The sequence below is a fragment of the Zingiber officinale genome, chromosome 2B, assembly GCF_018446385.1.
Source record: "Zingiber officinale cultivar Zhangliang chromosome 2B, Zo_v1.1, whole genome shotgun sequence".
Taxonomy (NCBI): Eukaryota; Viridiplantae; Streptophyta; class Magnoliopsida; order Zingiberales; family Zingiberaceae; genus Zingiber; species Zingiber officinale.
Genome location: NC_055989.1, coordinates 110,897,851 through 110,912,282, shown reverse-complemented (window position 1 = coordinate 110,912,282; position 14,432 = coordinate 110,897,851). Strand labels below are relative to the sequence as shown.

The 14,432-nt window shown below is 35.8% G+C and overlaps 2 protein-coding genes across 2 annotated transcripts; both read right to left on the bottom strand.

Moving 5' to 3' along the window:
- Positions 1-430: 430 nt before the first annotated feature.
- On the bottom strand, positions 431-2,514 carry LOC122046794 (pollen-specific protein C13-like). Its single transcript, XM_042607670.1, has 2 exons — positions 2,251-2,514; positions 431-905 (listed from the first exon to the last, which is right to left on the bottom strand). Exons 1-2 carry the CDS (start codon positions 2,435-2,437, stop codon positions 580-582), a joined length of 513 nt encoding a protein of 170 aa, XP_042463604.1. The 5' UTR covers positions 2,438-2,514; the 3' UTR covers positions 431-579.
- A 6,484-nt stretch (positions 2,515-8,998) lies between these two features.
- Positions 8,999-12,065, bottom strand: LOC122046793 (UBP1-associated protein 2A-like). The gene is made up of 2 exons (XM_042607668.1): positions 10,809-12,065; positions 8,999-9,245 (listed from the first exon to the last, which is right to left on the bottom strand). The coding sequence occupies exon 1, from the start codon at positions 12,023-12,025 to the stop codon at positions 10,817-10,819; it is 1,209 nt and encodes a 402-aa protein (XP_042463602.1). The 5' UTR covers positions 12,026-12,065; the 3' UTR covers positions 8,999-9,245; positions 10,809-10,816.
- Positions 12,066-14,432: the final 2,367 nt, after the last annotated feature.

Genomic DNA, 14,432 nt, shown 5'->3' with positions numbered 1-14,432 from the left:
ATTAGAAGCATTAACTCATTGTTAAGATGACTAACCGAGTCTGTTAGATTTTAACATCAAAAATTAATATACCCATATTACTCTTTAAGAAAAATATCCAACAAAATTTCTGCAGGAGTCCTAAAAAAAAAAAAATGGGGGGATGCCAATTATACACCACCTTACTTTACATTTTATAAAAGACTATTTTCACAACATGATTTTTAAATCATAGATAATAATTTTAGTGTTGCACTGACAACTTTCCTTAATCAAATTTCTATATCAGTTTGCAAGACATGGCAAATTGAATCCGTTGGTCTTGTGCATTCCGAAAGCTGATAAGTACGCACGGTTTTGTTGGATTCAATTGACATGCTGAGTGAAAAACAAAGAAATTGACAAAGCTATAGAAACCTTAAAATCAACCATTAGAAAAGAAAAGAAGGCAGATAGCAAAAGCATTCTTTATAGATTCTTCATAAAATAAAAGACATTAGACAAGCAGTGCATGCCATATTTAATAGAGTTCGAGAACCGGGCTAATGCAGCATTAGTACTTGAAAAATGAAATAGCTTAGAGATAAATCAGTAATTTATCTAGACTTCATTTTGCTCATAGGTCTTCAACAGCGCGGCACAAGCAGGTAAGGGGCTGTCTTTCTGGAATCCAAGTGCATTGGCATATCGGATGTCTGAAGCGATGCCATTGTTGCGGCTGAGGAAGACGCGAGCCCTCTCACGGCCCTGGAGTGCAGTCTTGCAATTGCTTACTGGGCTGCTGACGATGGTAGATTCGCAAATCTCATGCTCATGCTCATCGGCGACTAGAATTTTGTAGGTACCCGTGTGGTCGGTAGTGCCATCAAAACTGCATGTCTGTGCACCAGTGGTTTTTGATCGGCATTCAACCCTCACCTTTGCGCCTGCAAAGCATAAAGCAAGAAAGCACTTCACTTCCAATCCCATTGCTAATGTTAAAACCTTAGTAATTATACGATTTTGCATGATTGTAACATCTAAACTGAGAATAAATCAATCAACAACAATAAGAGTACTCCAAGGCATGTTCATTGGCAAGTTAGGAACGGAGAGGTTTTTGAAGCAAAGCAGAACATAAAATGTGATTTCTTCTAATAGGGGACTCACCCAACATTAACAACATCAACAATGAATTCCTTTTTCTGATTTTGCTTTAGGTGTTCTATGCCCACAACATCAACAACCATACAAGCATCTAATGATCTACGATGCCATTATCGAATTAATACAAGCAAAAAATGTTGCCCCCTATCATGCAATTTGCATTCACAGCAACCTACTCTAGCCAACTCTTACCCAAGTAGATGCAAAACCGAAATGCAAGTAAGATTTCACTTGGCAACTAGGATACAATCCGGTGCCTCATTCTTTGCTCTCCTCAGCTCCTCTCCTGTAATGGTCCGGCTTCTTACATCACTACCTGATATTTATTGTGGCTGGATCGGTAGCCCAAAAGGGACCTCCATAGAAAACCCCTATAAAGAGGCCCTCATAGTAGCTCAGAAACCTGATCCTCACTTGTATAGAGCTGAGATCTATGATAGCAAACACTACCCTGTTGTGGAAGATAAATTACAAATCCGAACGAGCTATAGAATGACTACAGTTGCATTATCTTCAAAACCACAGACATGAAAAAAAAAAGTAGCGTGTAATCTCCTTCATATTTTGACGCTTAGTAGCTTAGATGTTGACAAGAGGGCATTTAGTTCTTTCTAACTTGAGCTAGATCCCTTTCCAATTTCAATACCAGGCGATAGTTTCCCTGGCATGCACCCTGTGATGTCTTCATTTAGTGTAAATACAATATTTTACCTCATATAATAAACTAAGTAGATTTGTCCTTAATTTTCAAACCCTAAATCACCGGACAGCACCATTTCCGCCATTCTGACCGTGCTACGCAAACAATTTATAATAATAGTCGACATCGGTCAATTTGTCAGAGAAAAAAAAATGCAAATGTTTGTAACTATGTTTCTTTTTCACTAGATCTATGGAGCAAGCAATCAAACCGAACGAAAATGAAGTGATTTCAGAATTTCTCGCAACTACATCCCCTGATCTGCCGAACAAGAACCCACATTTAAAGGCAATCCCTATAATCGTCAAATCAACTAACCATACACATGCAGATCCGGACTAAGACATGATCTGATGCCCTAAAATCCATTAAGAAGAAAAGGTGGAGCACTCTAGAGCGCATTGAGGGGGAAAGTAAACGCTCACCTTGGATGTAGGTCGACACCGGCGTCTCGAACCCGGCTTGGCAAGTGTCGCAGAAGACGCGGCCCTGGACGACGAACGGCTTCTTAGCGGCAGCGATGTCACGAGCGGCGAGAGCGATCGCCGGGAGGATGCACACCACCGCCAGAACGGCGATGGCCCCCGAGATGAGATGCCTTGCCATGATCATGGATTCGTGGTAGTGATGGAGATCGAAGAGATAAACGGACGTCGAAGGAGACGAGTGATAGTAGCCTCAGAGTTATAGCCGTAATATTGGATCTCGTCACTCGCGTTAGCAATACAGCTCGCCGTAACGACCAAATGCTGATTCCTTCCTAGAGTTAAAGCCTGTTTCCCAGTAGGCGGTGAGCTGAGTCCGGTTACGGGATCCGTGTAATTAGTAGAGGACGCGGTCTGCAGCTGGCGTCGGTGGATCACGTGCGTGGGCAATTAGGCCGCGACACCCGGCAAAGTTTCGGGTAAAGTTACTTCGTATGCAGAAGCTCTTGTGTATATATGTTTTTTTTTTTGAGAAAAAAAATTCAGATATAGTCTTCAATAATGATGGTAAGAATTGTTAAATTTGGAATGATTGATTTCATTCTATAAATATTCTCAAAATAAAATTAAAAAATATTTATAATGGGCGATCTAAAAATTTAATATTCTTTAATTATATCTCTCACTTAATAAAAAAAAATTCTATAAATATATTATAGTTGAAAATTAAATTGTAACCTTCTTTTGACAGCACCATAATTTCAAGGACATATACGTTGCTAATATTGAGATGGGCAAATCCAATCTTATATTTCATCCATCTATATCTAGAAAACACGACATGGTCCTTGACAACGAGTAGTTTGAGCATCCTGTGCCTTGCCTGTGAATCGAATATTGATTGTTTAGGAAAGTGTCATACCTCTCGCCACTATATATATTCATTCCTAAGAAAAAAAATTAAGATAAATATAATTAATCGTATTAATTATTTTTAGGTCCATCAAGGTATTTATTTATTGATCATCAGAATAAATCAAGAAGTGTGCACGATGACCAACCTAAAAACACAACATCTTTTGATTGTCCTTCCTATTTAGAGAAAAAATTTCTACAAATACGTTATAATTAGGGAACAAATCGAGAACACTTGAGTGATAACTTAGATATCTTACTGCGACACTATAGTCCAGGACTACATTAATTCCTAAGAGCATCTTTAATCCATTATCAAAATACTAAATTTAGTATAAAATTAACACTAAAATGCTCTAATTCATACATTAATTTAACATCAAATATGTTGTGGTGAATAATAAACATCATCTTTAGTATTGTATTATTCACATCACCATATTTAGTATGGGAGAGGATTTTTATTTTTAAATTTTATTATATAATTAATAAAATCAAACATAATTAGTTTGTAATTATTATTTTTTTGTCTTTACTTTATAGCATATTTTAATGTAATTAAATGTAATTATTATTTATGATAAATTTAAATGAAGTATATTTAGTAGAATATTTAAATTTTATTATGCATATTTGTAAAATTTAATTTATTAAATTATTATTTTTAATTTCTTTAATATATTTTAATTATAATTATATTTATAAATTATATCACTAATTCATAAAAAATATAATCAAATATTAAAAAAATTTATATGCATAAATATAAAATACATTATCCATTACACTAACATACAAAATAATGATGTATTATTTTTAAATATAATGATTATCATATAAATATATTAATAAATTTAAATGCAGGTTGATAATTACATTATGAATATGAAAAATAAAATATTTTAAAGAATTTTTTTTTGTGTGATATGATATGTGAATGGATTGAAGTTGAAATAGTATTTGATGTTGAAATTGTACTATTTTAATGTAAAAATTATGTTAAATATGGTGATCTAATTGATTGAGAAAGCCCTCTAAAAAACACACATTAAAATGGCAATTTACCAAAGGGCGCACTTGAAAATCTGAATTTACCAAAAGGCGTACACTACTTTGATATTTACCAAAGAGCGCACTTTTTTAAAAGCATTTCCTATTTTACCCTCATGATAATTTGACTTTTTCTATTATTTTTCTTTTCTTCATTATATTTCTCTGACTTCTCTCTCTCCTCTGTCGGCGGAATATAGGAATAACATTAGTCAATCTTTAATCACATTTTAATACATTTGAAGAAGCCAAAATAAATAATGGACACCATATTTGGACTCCTTGCAATTTTAGAAATCCACAGGAACTTAAATGGGTGCAATCGGAGCATTCTAGGCCGATCAGTGGGTTTCGGTCAAAACCCACTGATGGACCTAGAGAGCTCTGATTGCACTCATTTCAGTTTCTATGGATTTCTAAAATTACAAGGAGTTCAAATATGGTGTACATTATTTATTTTAGCTTTTTATAGATGTTAACAAGCAAAATCAAAGAATCGGCATAAAATCCCACGTTGGGCCTGATATGGGCCTGATATTATTTCATATCAGGCCCACGTTGGGCATGATTTGAGTCCATATCAGGCCCAATGTGGGCTTTTTTGCCGATTCTTTGATTTTGCTTGTTAATATCTATAAAAAGTCAAAATAAATAATGGACACCATATTTGAACTCCTTGCAATTTTAGAAATCCATAGAAACTGAAATGGGTGCAATCGGAGCTCTCTAGGTCCATCAGTGGGTTTTGACCGAAACTCACTGATCGATCTAGAAAGCTCCGATTGCACCCATTTCAGTTTCTATGAATTTCTAAAATTACAAGTAGTGAAAATATGGTGTCCATTATTATTTTTGGCACTCCTAGTGGTGGACCAGAGGTTTTGAAAAACCCTAAATCTCTCTTCTTTTTTTTTTCCTTTTTTTTTTGTTTAGACATGATATGAAGAGATATCATGCCCACGTTGGGCCTGATATCTCTTCATATCAGGCCCAATGTGGGCCTGATATCTCCCCATATCAGGCCCAATGTGGGCCTGATATGGGAGATATCAGGCCTAGATACAACAAAAAATAAAAAAAAAGAAATAAAGAGAGATTTAGGGTTTTCAAAACCTCTGGTCCAGAAAAAATAAAATAAATTTATGATAACATATTTTCGAAACTCCTATAATCTTAATTAGATATAATATAGATGCAAATAATATAAAGTTAGATCAGGTACAAAACTAATCGAATCTGAGTTATAAATTCAGATCTAAAATTAATCCAAATAATTGATTTAGTTCTATCCCCATATATGTTTTGACTTTTTTTGTAAATGAATCGGTAAAAGCCACGTTGGGCGGATATGGAATCATATCGGGCTCAACGTGGGCTGATATCATTCCATATCGGGCCCACGTTGGGCCTGATTTGAGTCTATATCAGGCCCAATGTGGCTTTACCGATTCTTTGATTTTTGCTTGTTAACATATATATAAAGTCAAAATAAATAATGGACACCATATTTGAACTCCTTGCGATTTTAGAAATCCATAGAACGAAATGGGTGCATCGGAACTCTCAGGTCCATCGGGTTTTGACCGAATCGATCGATCTAAAGTCGATCGCACCCATTTCGCTTCTATAATTTCTAAAATTACAAGGAGTGAAAATATGGTGTCCATTATTTTTTTGGCACAGAGGGTTTGAAAACCCTAAATCTCTCTTCTTTTTTTTCCTTTTTTTGTTTAGGCTTGATATGAAGAGATATCATGCCCGTGTTGGGATATGAGAGATATCAAGCCTAGTAACAACAAAAATAAAAAATAAAAGAAATAAAGAGAGATTTAGGATTTTCAAAACCTCAGCAATAAAAAATAATGGACACCATATTTTCACTCCTTATAATTTTAGAAATCGAAATGGGTGCATCGGAGCTTTAGATCGATCGGTGGCTTTCAAAACCCACCGATGGACCTAGAGAGTTCGTGCACTCAATTTCTATGGATTTCTAATTTGCAAGGAGTTCAAATATGATGTCCATTATTTATTTTGACTTTTATAGTTATTAAAATCAAAAATCGGATAAAAGCCCACATTGGGCCTGATATAGACTCAAATCAGGGCCAACGTGGGCCTGATATGGAATAACATCAGGCCCACGTTGGGCCTGATATGGAATGATATCGGGCCCAACGTATCAGGCCCAACGTGGGCTTTTATGTCGATTCTTTGATTTTGCTTGTTAACATCTATAAAAAGCCAAAATAAATAATGGACATCATATTTGAACTCCTTGCAATTTTAGAAATCCATAGAAACTGAAATGGGTGCAATCGGAGCTCTCTAGGTCCATCGGTAGGTTTTGACCGAAACCCACTGATCGACCTAGAAAGCTTCGATTGCACCCATTTCAGTTTCTATGAATTTCTAAAATTGCAAGGAGTTAAAATATGGTGCCCATTATTATTTTTGGCACTCCTAGTGGTGGACCAAAGGTTTTGAAAACTCTAATTTTGTTGTATCTAGGCCTGATATCTCCCATATCAGGCCCACATTGGGCATGATATGGGGAAATATCAGGCCCACATTGGGCCTGATATGAAGAGATATCAGGCCCAACGTGGGCATGATATCTCTTCATATCATGCCTAAACAAAAAAAAGGAAAAAAAAAGAAGGAGAGATTTAGGGTTTTTCAAAACCGCTGGTCCACCACTAGGAGTGCCAAAAATAATAATGGACACCATATTTTCACTACTTGTAATTTTAGAAATTCATAGAAACTGAAATGGGTGCAATCGGAGCTTTCTAGATCGATCAGTGAGTTTCGGTCAAAACCCAATGATGGACCTAGAGAGCTCCGATTGCACCCATTTCAGTTTCTATGAGTTTCTAAAATTGCAAGGAGTTCAAATATGGTGTCCATTATTTATTTTGACTTTTTATAGATATTAACAAGCAAAATCAAAGAATCGGCAAAAAAAACCCACATTGGGTCTGATATGGACTCAAATCAGGCCCAACGTGGGCCTGATACGGAATGATATCAGGCCCATATAAGGCCCAACGTGGGCTTTTATGTCGATTCTTTGATTTTGCTTGTTAACATCTATAAAAAGTCAAAATAAATAATGTACACCATATTTGAACTCCTTGTAATTTTAGAAATCCGTAGAAACTGAAATGAGTGCAATCGGAGCTCTCTAGGTCCATCAGTGGGTTTTGACCGAAACCCACTGATCGACCTAGAAAGCTCCGATTGAACCCATTTAAGTTCCTGTGGATTTCTGAAATTGCAAGGAGTCCAAATATGATGTCCATTATTTATTTTGGCTTTTTCAAATGTATTAAAATGTGATTAAAGATTGACTAACATTATTCCTATATTCTGCCGATAGAGGAAAGAGAGAAGTCAAATAAATATAATGAAGAAAAGAAAAATAATAGAAAAAGTCAAATTATCATGAGGGTAAAATAGGAAATGCTTTTAAAAAATACGTTCTTTGGTAAATACCAAAGTAGTGTATGTCTTTTGGTAAATTCAGATTTTCAAGTGCGCCCTTTGATAAATTGCCGTTCAAAGAATGATGAAATGAACTTCTTTTTAATAAAAATCGTCCAATAGACGTTTTATCATTTTTTTATTTAAAAATATTTTTACTTTTAGTTATTATAATACTTACGATTAATTACTGCAGCATGTATGATGAACTACTACAATATATAATATCTATGTGATACAATAGTATTGCACTCTAATCAAAATTATTATACGTAGAATATCAAAATATTTTTTATTTTAACTCGTACAAAATCACTTTAAAATTTTTGATAGCTACTAGATACTATATTAGTTGTTACTACACAACTGTAACAGTACGAATATAATGAGCCATTTGATAATTTTTATAAAAAAATATTGAAATGTCTTTTGATTTAATTATCACATTTTATAGTCGATTGATACTTATTAAGTTCTAAATTAGTTTTAAAAAAATAAAAAAAAAGGAGCAGCATTTAGAACATGGACCATTGTTTTCGTTGCAATAAAATGTTACGATAAATAAAAAGATAGAAGACCATGTGATGTACTTAAATATTATATTTAAATGAAAACCAACAACTAGCAGGAATTTGCAGCACGGCAACAATCAATACACAAGTTTTTAAACAACGATTCTACTATACAAAATCTTTCAATATTAAAAAAAATAATTATGCATTTCATAAAAGCAACCAAGGAAATCACGATAGGGAAAGTTGCATACTTAACAAATTTTCATTACAATGTTATTTCCAGCATTCAAAACTAGTTGGGATCATAACACAAGATCCAATTCAAATGATAGAAAAATGAAAAGCTTACAAAAAAATATTGTATCGCTAAAGTTGTATTACAATTCAAACTACACCACCATCAAAATGGAGATTTCCACAATTTTAACTCATCAAAGTTGAAAGCAAGAAATCACTCCAAAAATCTTAAACTTTTCATTTTCCTACTTAATCAACATGTTCAGGCTTGCTTATCAGTGCAACAAATTTAAATTTTAACCTACTAGCAAATACATCAGCTTTAGCAAACACATTAAAAAAAGTTGAGTTAATTCAGCAAAATCTAAAAATAATTAACATCAAAAGAAATGTAACACATATTGATAAATAATAGCTGGGTTTATATCAATCAGAAATTTAAAATAAATAATATGAAAAATCAGCTATATCATCATGACAATTTAACTCCAACAAAACATCTAAAAAGTATAAGAAAAATTTTATGTCACAATAAAAAATATATAGGAAAATTTAAAAACAAAATATAGCATTAGCAATTTCAAGATAGAATACTGTCTGGCAAATGCTTAAATATCAGTTGTAGAAAAAACAAAATAGTTGAGCGATACTGGAAAATAAGAAAACTCAAGTTTCACAGAACTAAAGGCACCAATGTTCAACCAAAAGACATTCAAAATAACATCAGCCATGAAGACACCAGTGGAAATTTTGTAAATGTTGAACCTCTCTGGTGGATATTTCTCCTTGCATCTGCAAAGAAAGGTCTCGTAGATGTTAACACCAAGATTTGACATAAATGGTTTTCGTACCAATGAATAACAATTCTAAGATCCTGTTGTGGCATTGTGCAAGCTGCGATAATTTAGTTTAGTTGTTAATGTGCAGCCATCTTCAACATCAAAAGAATTCAAAACAGAATACTCATAATTCCCAAATGGCATTCTTGGGTTTCAATTTTTCACAGCAGGTGCCTCTCCTCTCACTTCTTTCTTTGCTTGCCCAATATGAAATATCCCATCAAGAAATATTGATCTTAAAAAAATTTCAATGGACCAAATGAACTCAAAATTACAAAATAAGGTCGCCGGCAAGGCTCTAGGCATGAAGCAGATAGGCCAGTTAGATAATAGGCAAATATGCTAGAGGGAAGCGAGGATAAATTTTATGCTGATATCATTTGATAATGCATAGTAACAATACAGGATAAAGAGGAGGTGAGAGGGAGATGTAGTAGGGTTTTACAGTTTAAACTGACCAAATTGATTTGTTTGATTCAGTTTGAAAGCTTATTGGTTTCACTTTTGGTTCATTTCCTACTTGGAAATTATCACACTCATCAACCCAGTTGCATCTGAAAATCTTCTACCAAATTGACAAACTGAACCATCCCATCCCCACTAGGGAGAGGGGAGAGAGTAGCATTAGCTGGAGAAGATAAACATAAAAATATACAACTATGGTAAGTCACTAACATATCTGTGTCCTACATAGTAATCTAGCTAACCAATTACTAAAACTGGTTAAATAAGACTACATCCTAACTTGCCAATGGTGATTTTTATGCGTTTGATGCAATTAGAAAATTATTTCTCTAACCAGCATATGCTTTAGCAAGACTATAACAAGCACAAACAAGTAAATGTGGGAAATAGTTCGTGCAAGTGGAGGAGGTTATGCTGAAAAAAAACACAGCTCTCTTTTTCGGCTCTACTAGGTGGGAGCATGCTAACTTCCCTAAATTATAGAACTAACAAAAATATATAGATCTAGGAGTCAAATAAAGAGAGTGACAACGACAACAGTACCAAAACAATTGTTTCATTCTCATTAAAAATTAGCAATCATGAAAAAAGATTAGCCATCAGAAGGATGTGAAGATTGTTAGGTTCCAAAACAGCCAATAGAAGTTGGATGTTAAAATATTAAGGACGAAACTTGAACTTAATTGAAAAGCTACATAGATATAAGTATATAGTAAGGATCTATAGCAATGAATGCTTAGTAATTCATGACAATCGAGGTAACAGAAGAAATTGTCGAGGATGAAATTGCCAATATCATAGCCAAATATTTAATACAAAAGATTTGCTTTATTCTACATGTTATTATGTTCGTCTTGGTTTACACTCATGAATGTTACATAAGATTATGAAATGCCATTGTGCTCCTAACAGGATGAAATATATAGAGGTAAATTAAAATGAATGTTTCCCAACATAATGATAATTGCCAAAACATTAAAAAAATGGATAGGAAAACATGATATGGTGTCGGTATGTCAAAATGATTTCAATCATCAAAGAAATGTCGTACCATAAGTGTCAAGAAAATCCTCCAGACGAGTTGCTAGGACCCATGGATGATGCCTGCCCAAACATCAAGGCTTTATATGATTGTAAAACCTGAAGATCTGCCAACGCTTGAGAATTGTAATCACCCACAAATGAAGAGGCTCCGCTCCCCGTTGTTGCTACTCCTATCTGTTGACTCTGAGATGCAAGCAAACCAACTGTGGGATTCTGAGCAGCAGCAGCAGCAACTGTCGGATTAAGTACAGCGGCAGCTAAAATTGGGTTTTGTCCTAGAAGAAAACTGTATGCTGCAGGGTTCTGGTTGTACAGAGCAATGTTCTGTGCAGCAGCCACGGCTGCCAGTACAGATTGCGGCGTTGCAGCCGGAGCAGAAGAAGCAACTGTGGGATTGAGAGCTAAAGCCGGTGCCTTTCCCTTCTGCTGTCCATGCTCGATAGCCAGTCGACAGTGCAGCTGGTGACCCTCAAATACCTTGTGTGGTTCCTCGAGTGCTCTCCTCGCCCCTTCAAGGGTTTTATAAACAAAGATGGCGTATCCCCTCGATTTACCTGTGATCATATCAAAGCCAAAAGGGCCCGTCTCAATCTCCCCGAACTGGGAGAAGAACGCCTTGAGCTTATCAGGAGCGGCGTCCGTGTGGACGTTGCTGATGTAAACCTTCCGCCCGGAAGTGTCCCCTCCGCTGGAAGCAGCGGGAGGGCCGATGGACGCGAGCTGGCAATGGGTTAGGCGGTTCTTTATCTTCTTCTCGGGTTCCTTGAGGGCATTGATGGCTCCGGCACGGGTGCGAAAGAGGACGAAGGCATAGCCCTTGCAACGGCCGGTGGTCTTATCTACGACTACATTGCAGTCCTCGACGGCGCCAAATGGCTCAAAGGCATGTATCAGGGTCTCGCGGGTGGTGTCCCAGCCGATTCCATGGACGAAGACATTGCGGTGGGAGACGTTCTGGTCAGCCACGGCGCAGATGTTGGCGAGGAAAGACGCATCGTCGGCGATAGCATCGATGAGGAAGCCGATGAGCTGATCCTTGTCGAAAGGCATAAGAAGGCTGCAAATCTGATCAGGCGAAGAGGTGGAGACAATGGATTCCTTATCGCCACCATCAAAAGGAACGGGATCATCCTGATCCGCGACGTAGTTGCCGGTGGGCAAAGCCAGCTGCAACTGCTGCTGCTCAAGCGCGAGCTTACGCTTCTTAGCTAGCGTCTTCTCCATGTCGAACCGACCTATCAGAGGATTAGGATTAGGGTTTATTCGCTAAAGAGTATTTTAAAGGCGGATGTCCGAGTTGACTCGAACGAGTTCCATTTCGTAATTTAAGAACGAGTTACTGAGCCGACTCAGTCGCGTCGTTCCTTTTCCTCCCAATGTCCAAGCAAATTCGGCAATTGATGCCCCACGGGTTTAACTAATTGAGCTAGTAAGATAAGATCTTGTGATTGAATCTCAAGATTAATGGGGTGTAAATTCCATTACTACATGTAAATTCATTTTATCTGTTATTTGTCTTCTCAGTTATCGTAATTATTTTTTTCGTGTTGATTCTAGGACGAATTAATAGGAGTAAATGTATTCATCTTTTGTCAAAAATTCGATAATTGATAATGGTTGCACATAGTTTTCTAACGCTCTATTTGGATAAAGGAGTATAAATAAAATAATTTTAGAATATTTATATTTTTTTAAAACATCGGACCATATAGCCGAAAATAATAATCTTATAATCCAAAAAATCTATAGAATCTAAAATAGATGTAACGTCTTTAGATATATTAGTAAAATTTGACCAAAATCTACTAATTGTCAAAAGACCTCAGATTGCACTTATTTCAGATCCTCTGAATTTCTAAGGTTGCAAAAAGTCCAAATATGTTTTTCATTACTAACTTTAGCTTTTTGAGTGGTGGTCCAGAAGTTTTGAAAAAAACTAAGGGAGTGTTTGGTTTACATATTTTTCATTTCTATTTTTTAGAAAACGCGCGCTTTTTAAAAAATAGTGTTTGGTTTGTATTTTCTATATCTGTTTTCTAAAAAAATAGATAGCATTTTATAGAAAAGTAGAGAATGTTTAAAAGTCATTTTCTATTTTCCAGAAAATACGCATTTTTCAAAAAATGAAAATGAAAATAGGGAGAATCAAACGCTCTCTAAATTTTCTTTTCTACTTGATTTTGATATGAGAGTATATTAGAACCACGTTGGCCATAATATAGGGATATTAGGCCTAGCATATGAGAAAATAAGAAAAAGAAATTTTATTTTTTTAAAAAACCTCTGAACCACTACTAGGAAAGTTGAAAATAATAATTGAGAGTCTATTTTAACTCCATGCAATCTCATAAACTCACAGGGACTTGAAATTCATACAATCTAAGGTCAAAATCTACTGATCGACCTAGAGGCTCAGATTGCATCTATTTTCAGGTCTTGTGAATTTATGGGATTACAAGGAGTCCAAATATATCATCTATTACTATTTCCGACTTCCCTAGTGATGGTCTAAAGTTTTGAAAAAAAATAAATTTATAGGATCGAAGAAAAGCGTAGAGGGGTGTGTGAATAGCGTGTGTATTTTTTTCACGTTTTCAAAGAAACGTGAGAGATAACACAGCAAAAAATAAAGTAAAGAGAACAAGCACGAGGCTAACACCCTTCTTTTTTACTTGGTTCACAGCCCGACGACTGCTAGTCCAAGGCTCGTGATTGTTGATCGCTTTCATTCGACAATTCACTAAAAATACAATGATTATAAAAGAATTTCGAATACAATGCAAATACAAATGTTACTGACAACTTATATGAATAGAAACTTTGGTGTTGGTTGTTGGAGTAGCATTTGAGCGTCATAATGAAGGTTACGGAGCAGTATACGAGTACGAAAGTCGTAGGAAAAATAATGATTGAGGTGTTGGTCCAACTCTTCTTTTATAGATCTTTCTAGGCGCCTAGTGTTGATGTTGGAAGTACTAGCTAATCAAACTTAATTTTGATAATGGCAAAGAGTTCAAAGTTAAGATGTGTTGTGATCTAACAAGCTTACCTGAGTGTATAGGCAAGGCCTAGTTGAGGTTAGACAATGAAATCTTGGTCAAGGGATTATGCATGAAGTCATGGTCAAGGGATTGACCATAAAGTCCTGGTCAAGGGATTGACCACGAAGTCATGGTCGAGAGGATTTGACACGAAGTCCTAGTTAAGATATTGGCACGAAATCCTAGTCGGGTGGATTGAGCAGAAGACTTGGCAGATCAAGGACATCAAGTAGAAGTCTTGGGGGTTATGTACACCAGGCGGAAGTCTATGCAAGTCAAGGATCGGACGTTTAGCCGAAGTCACAGAGGTCAATGTCAAATGCTGAGCAAAAGTCCAAACAGATATTTGGCAAAAGGTAATCTCTTCTTGAGAGTAGGTGAGGACACGTCTCCCATTGAGTGAACAGTAGGAGTCGGTTTGATCTAGGATTTTAGGAAAATCCCAAGTCAGAACCAGATAGTGTTGAGATTGTCCTGATCATTATGATTATATCAGGCTTGTCTTTCTAGTTCTATGATTTAGGAAAATCGAAATCTGAAAGTTGGTTAAAAAAGTGCTTCCAAGCGCTAGGAACAGGTCAGGCGCCCGA

What these genes read in the sequence shown, in the direction of transcription:
- LOC122046794 (XM_042607670.1), bottom strand. Translation starts at nt 2,437, where the DNA reads ATGATCATGGCAAGGCATCTCATCTCGGGGGCCATCGCCGTTCTGGCG. An exon ending in GGTGTCGACCTACATCCAAG is followed by an intron (nt 906 to 2,250) that starts GTGAGCGTTTAC and finishes TATGCTTTGCAG; the next exon opens with GCGCAAAGGTGAGGGTTGAA.
- LOC122046793 (XM_042607668.1), bottom strand. Translation starts at nt 12,025, where the DNA reads ATGGAGAAGACGCTAGCTAAGAAGCGTAAGCTCGCGCTTGAGCAGCAG.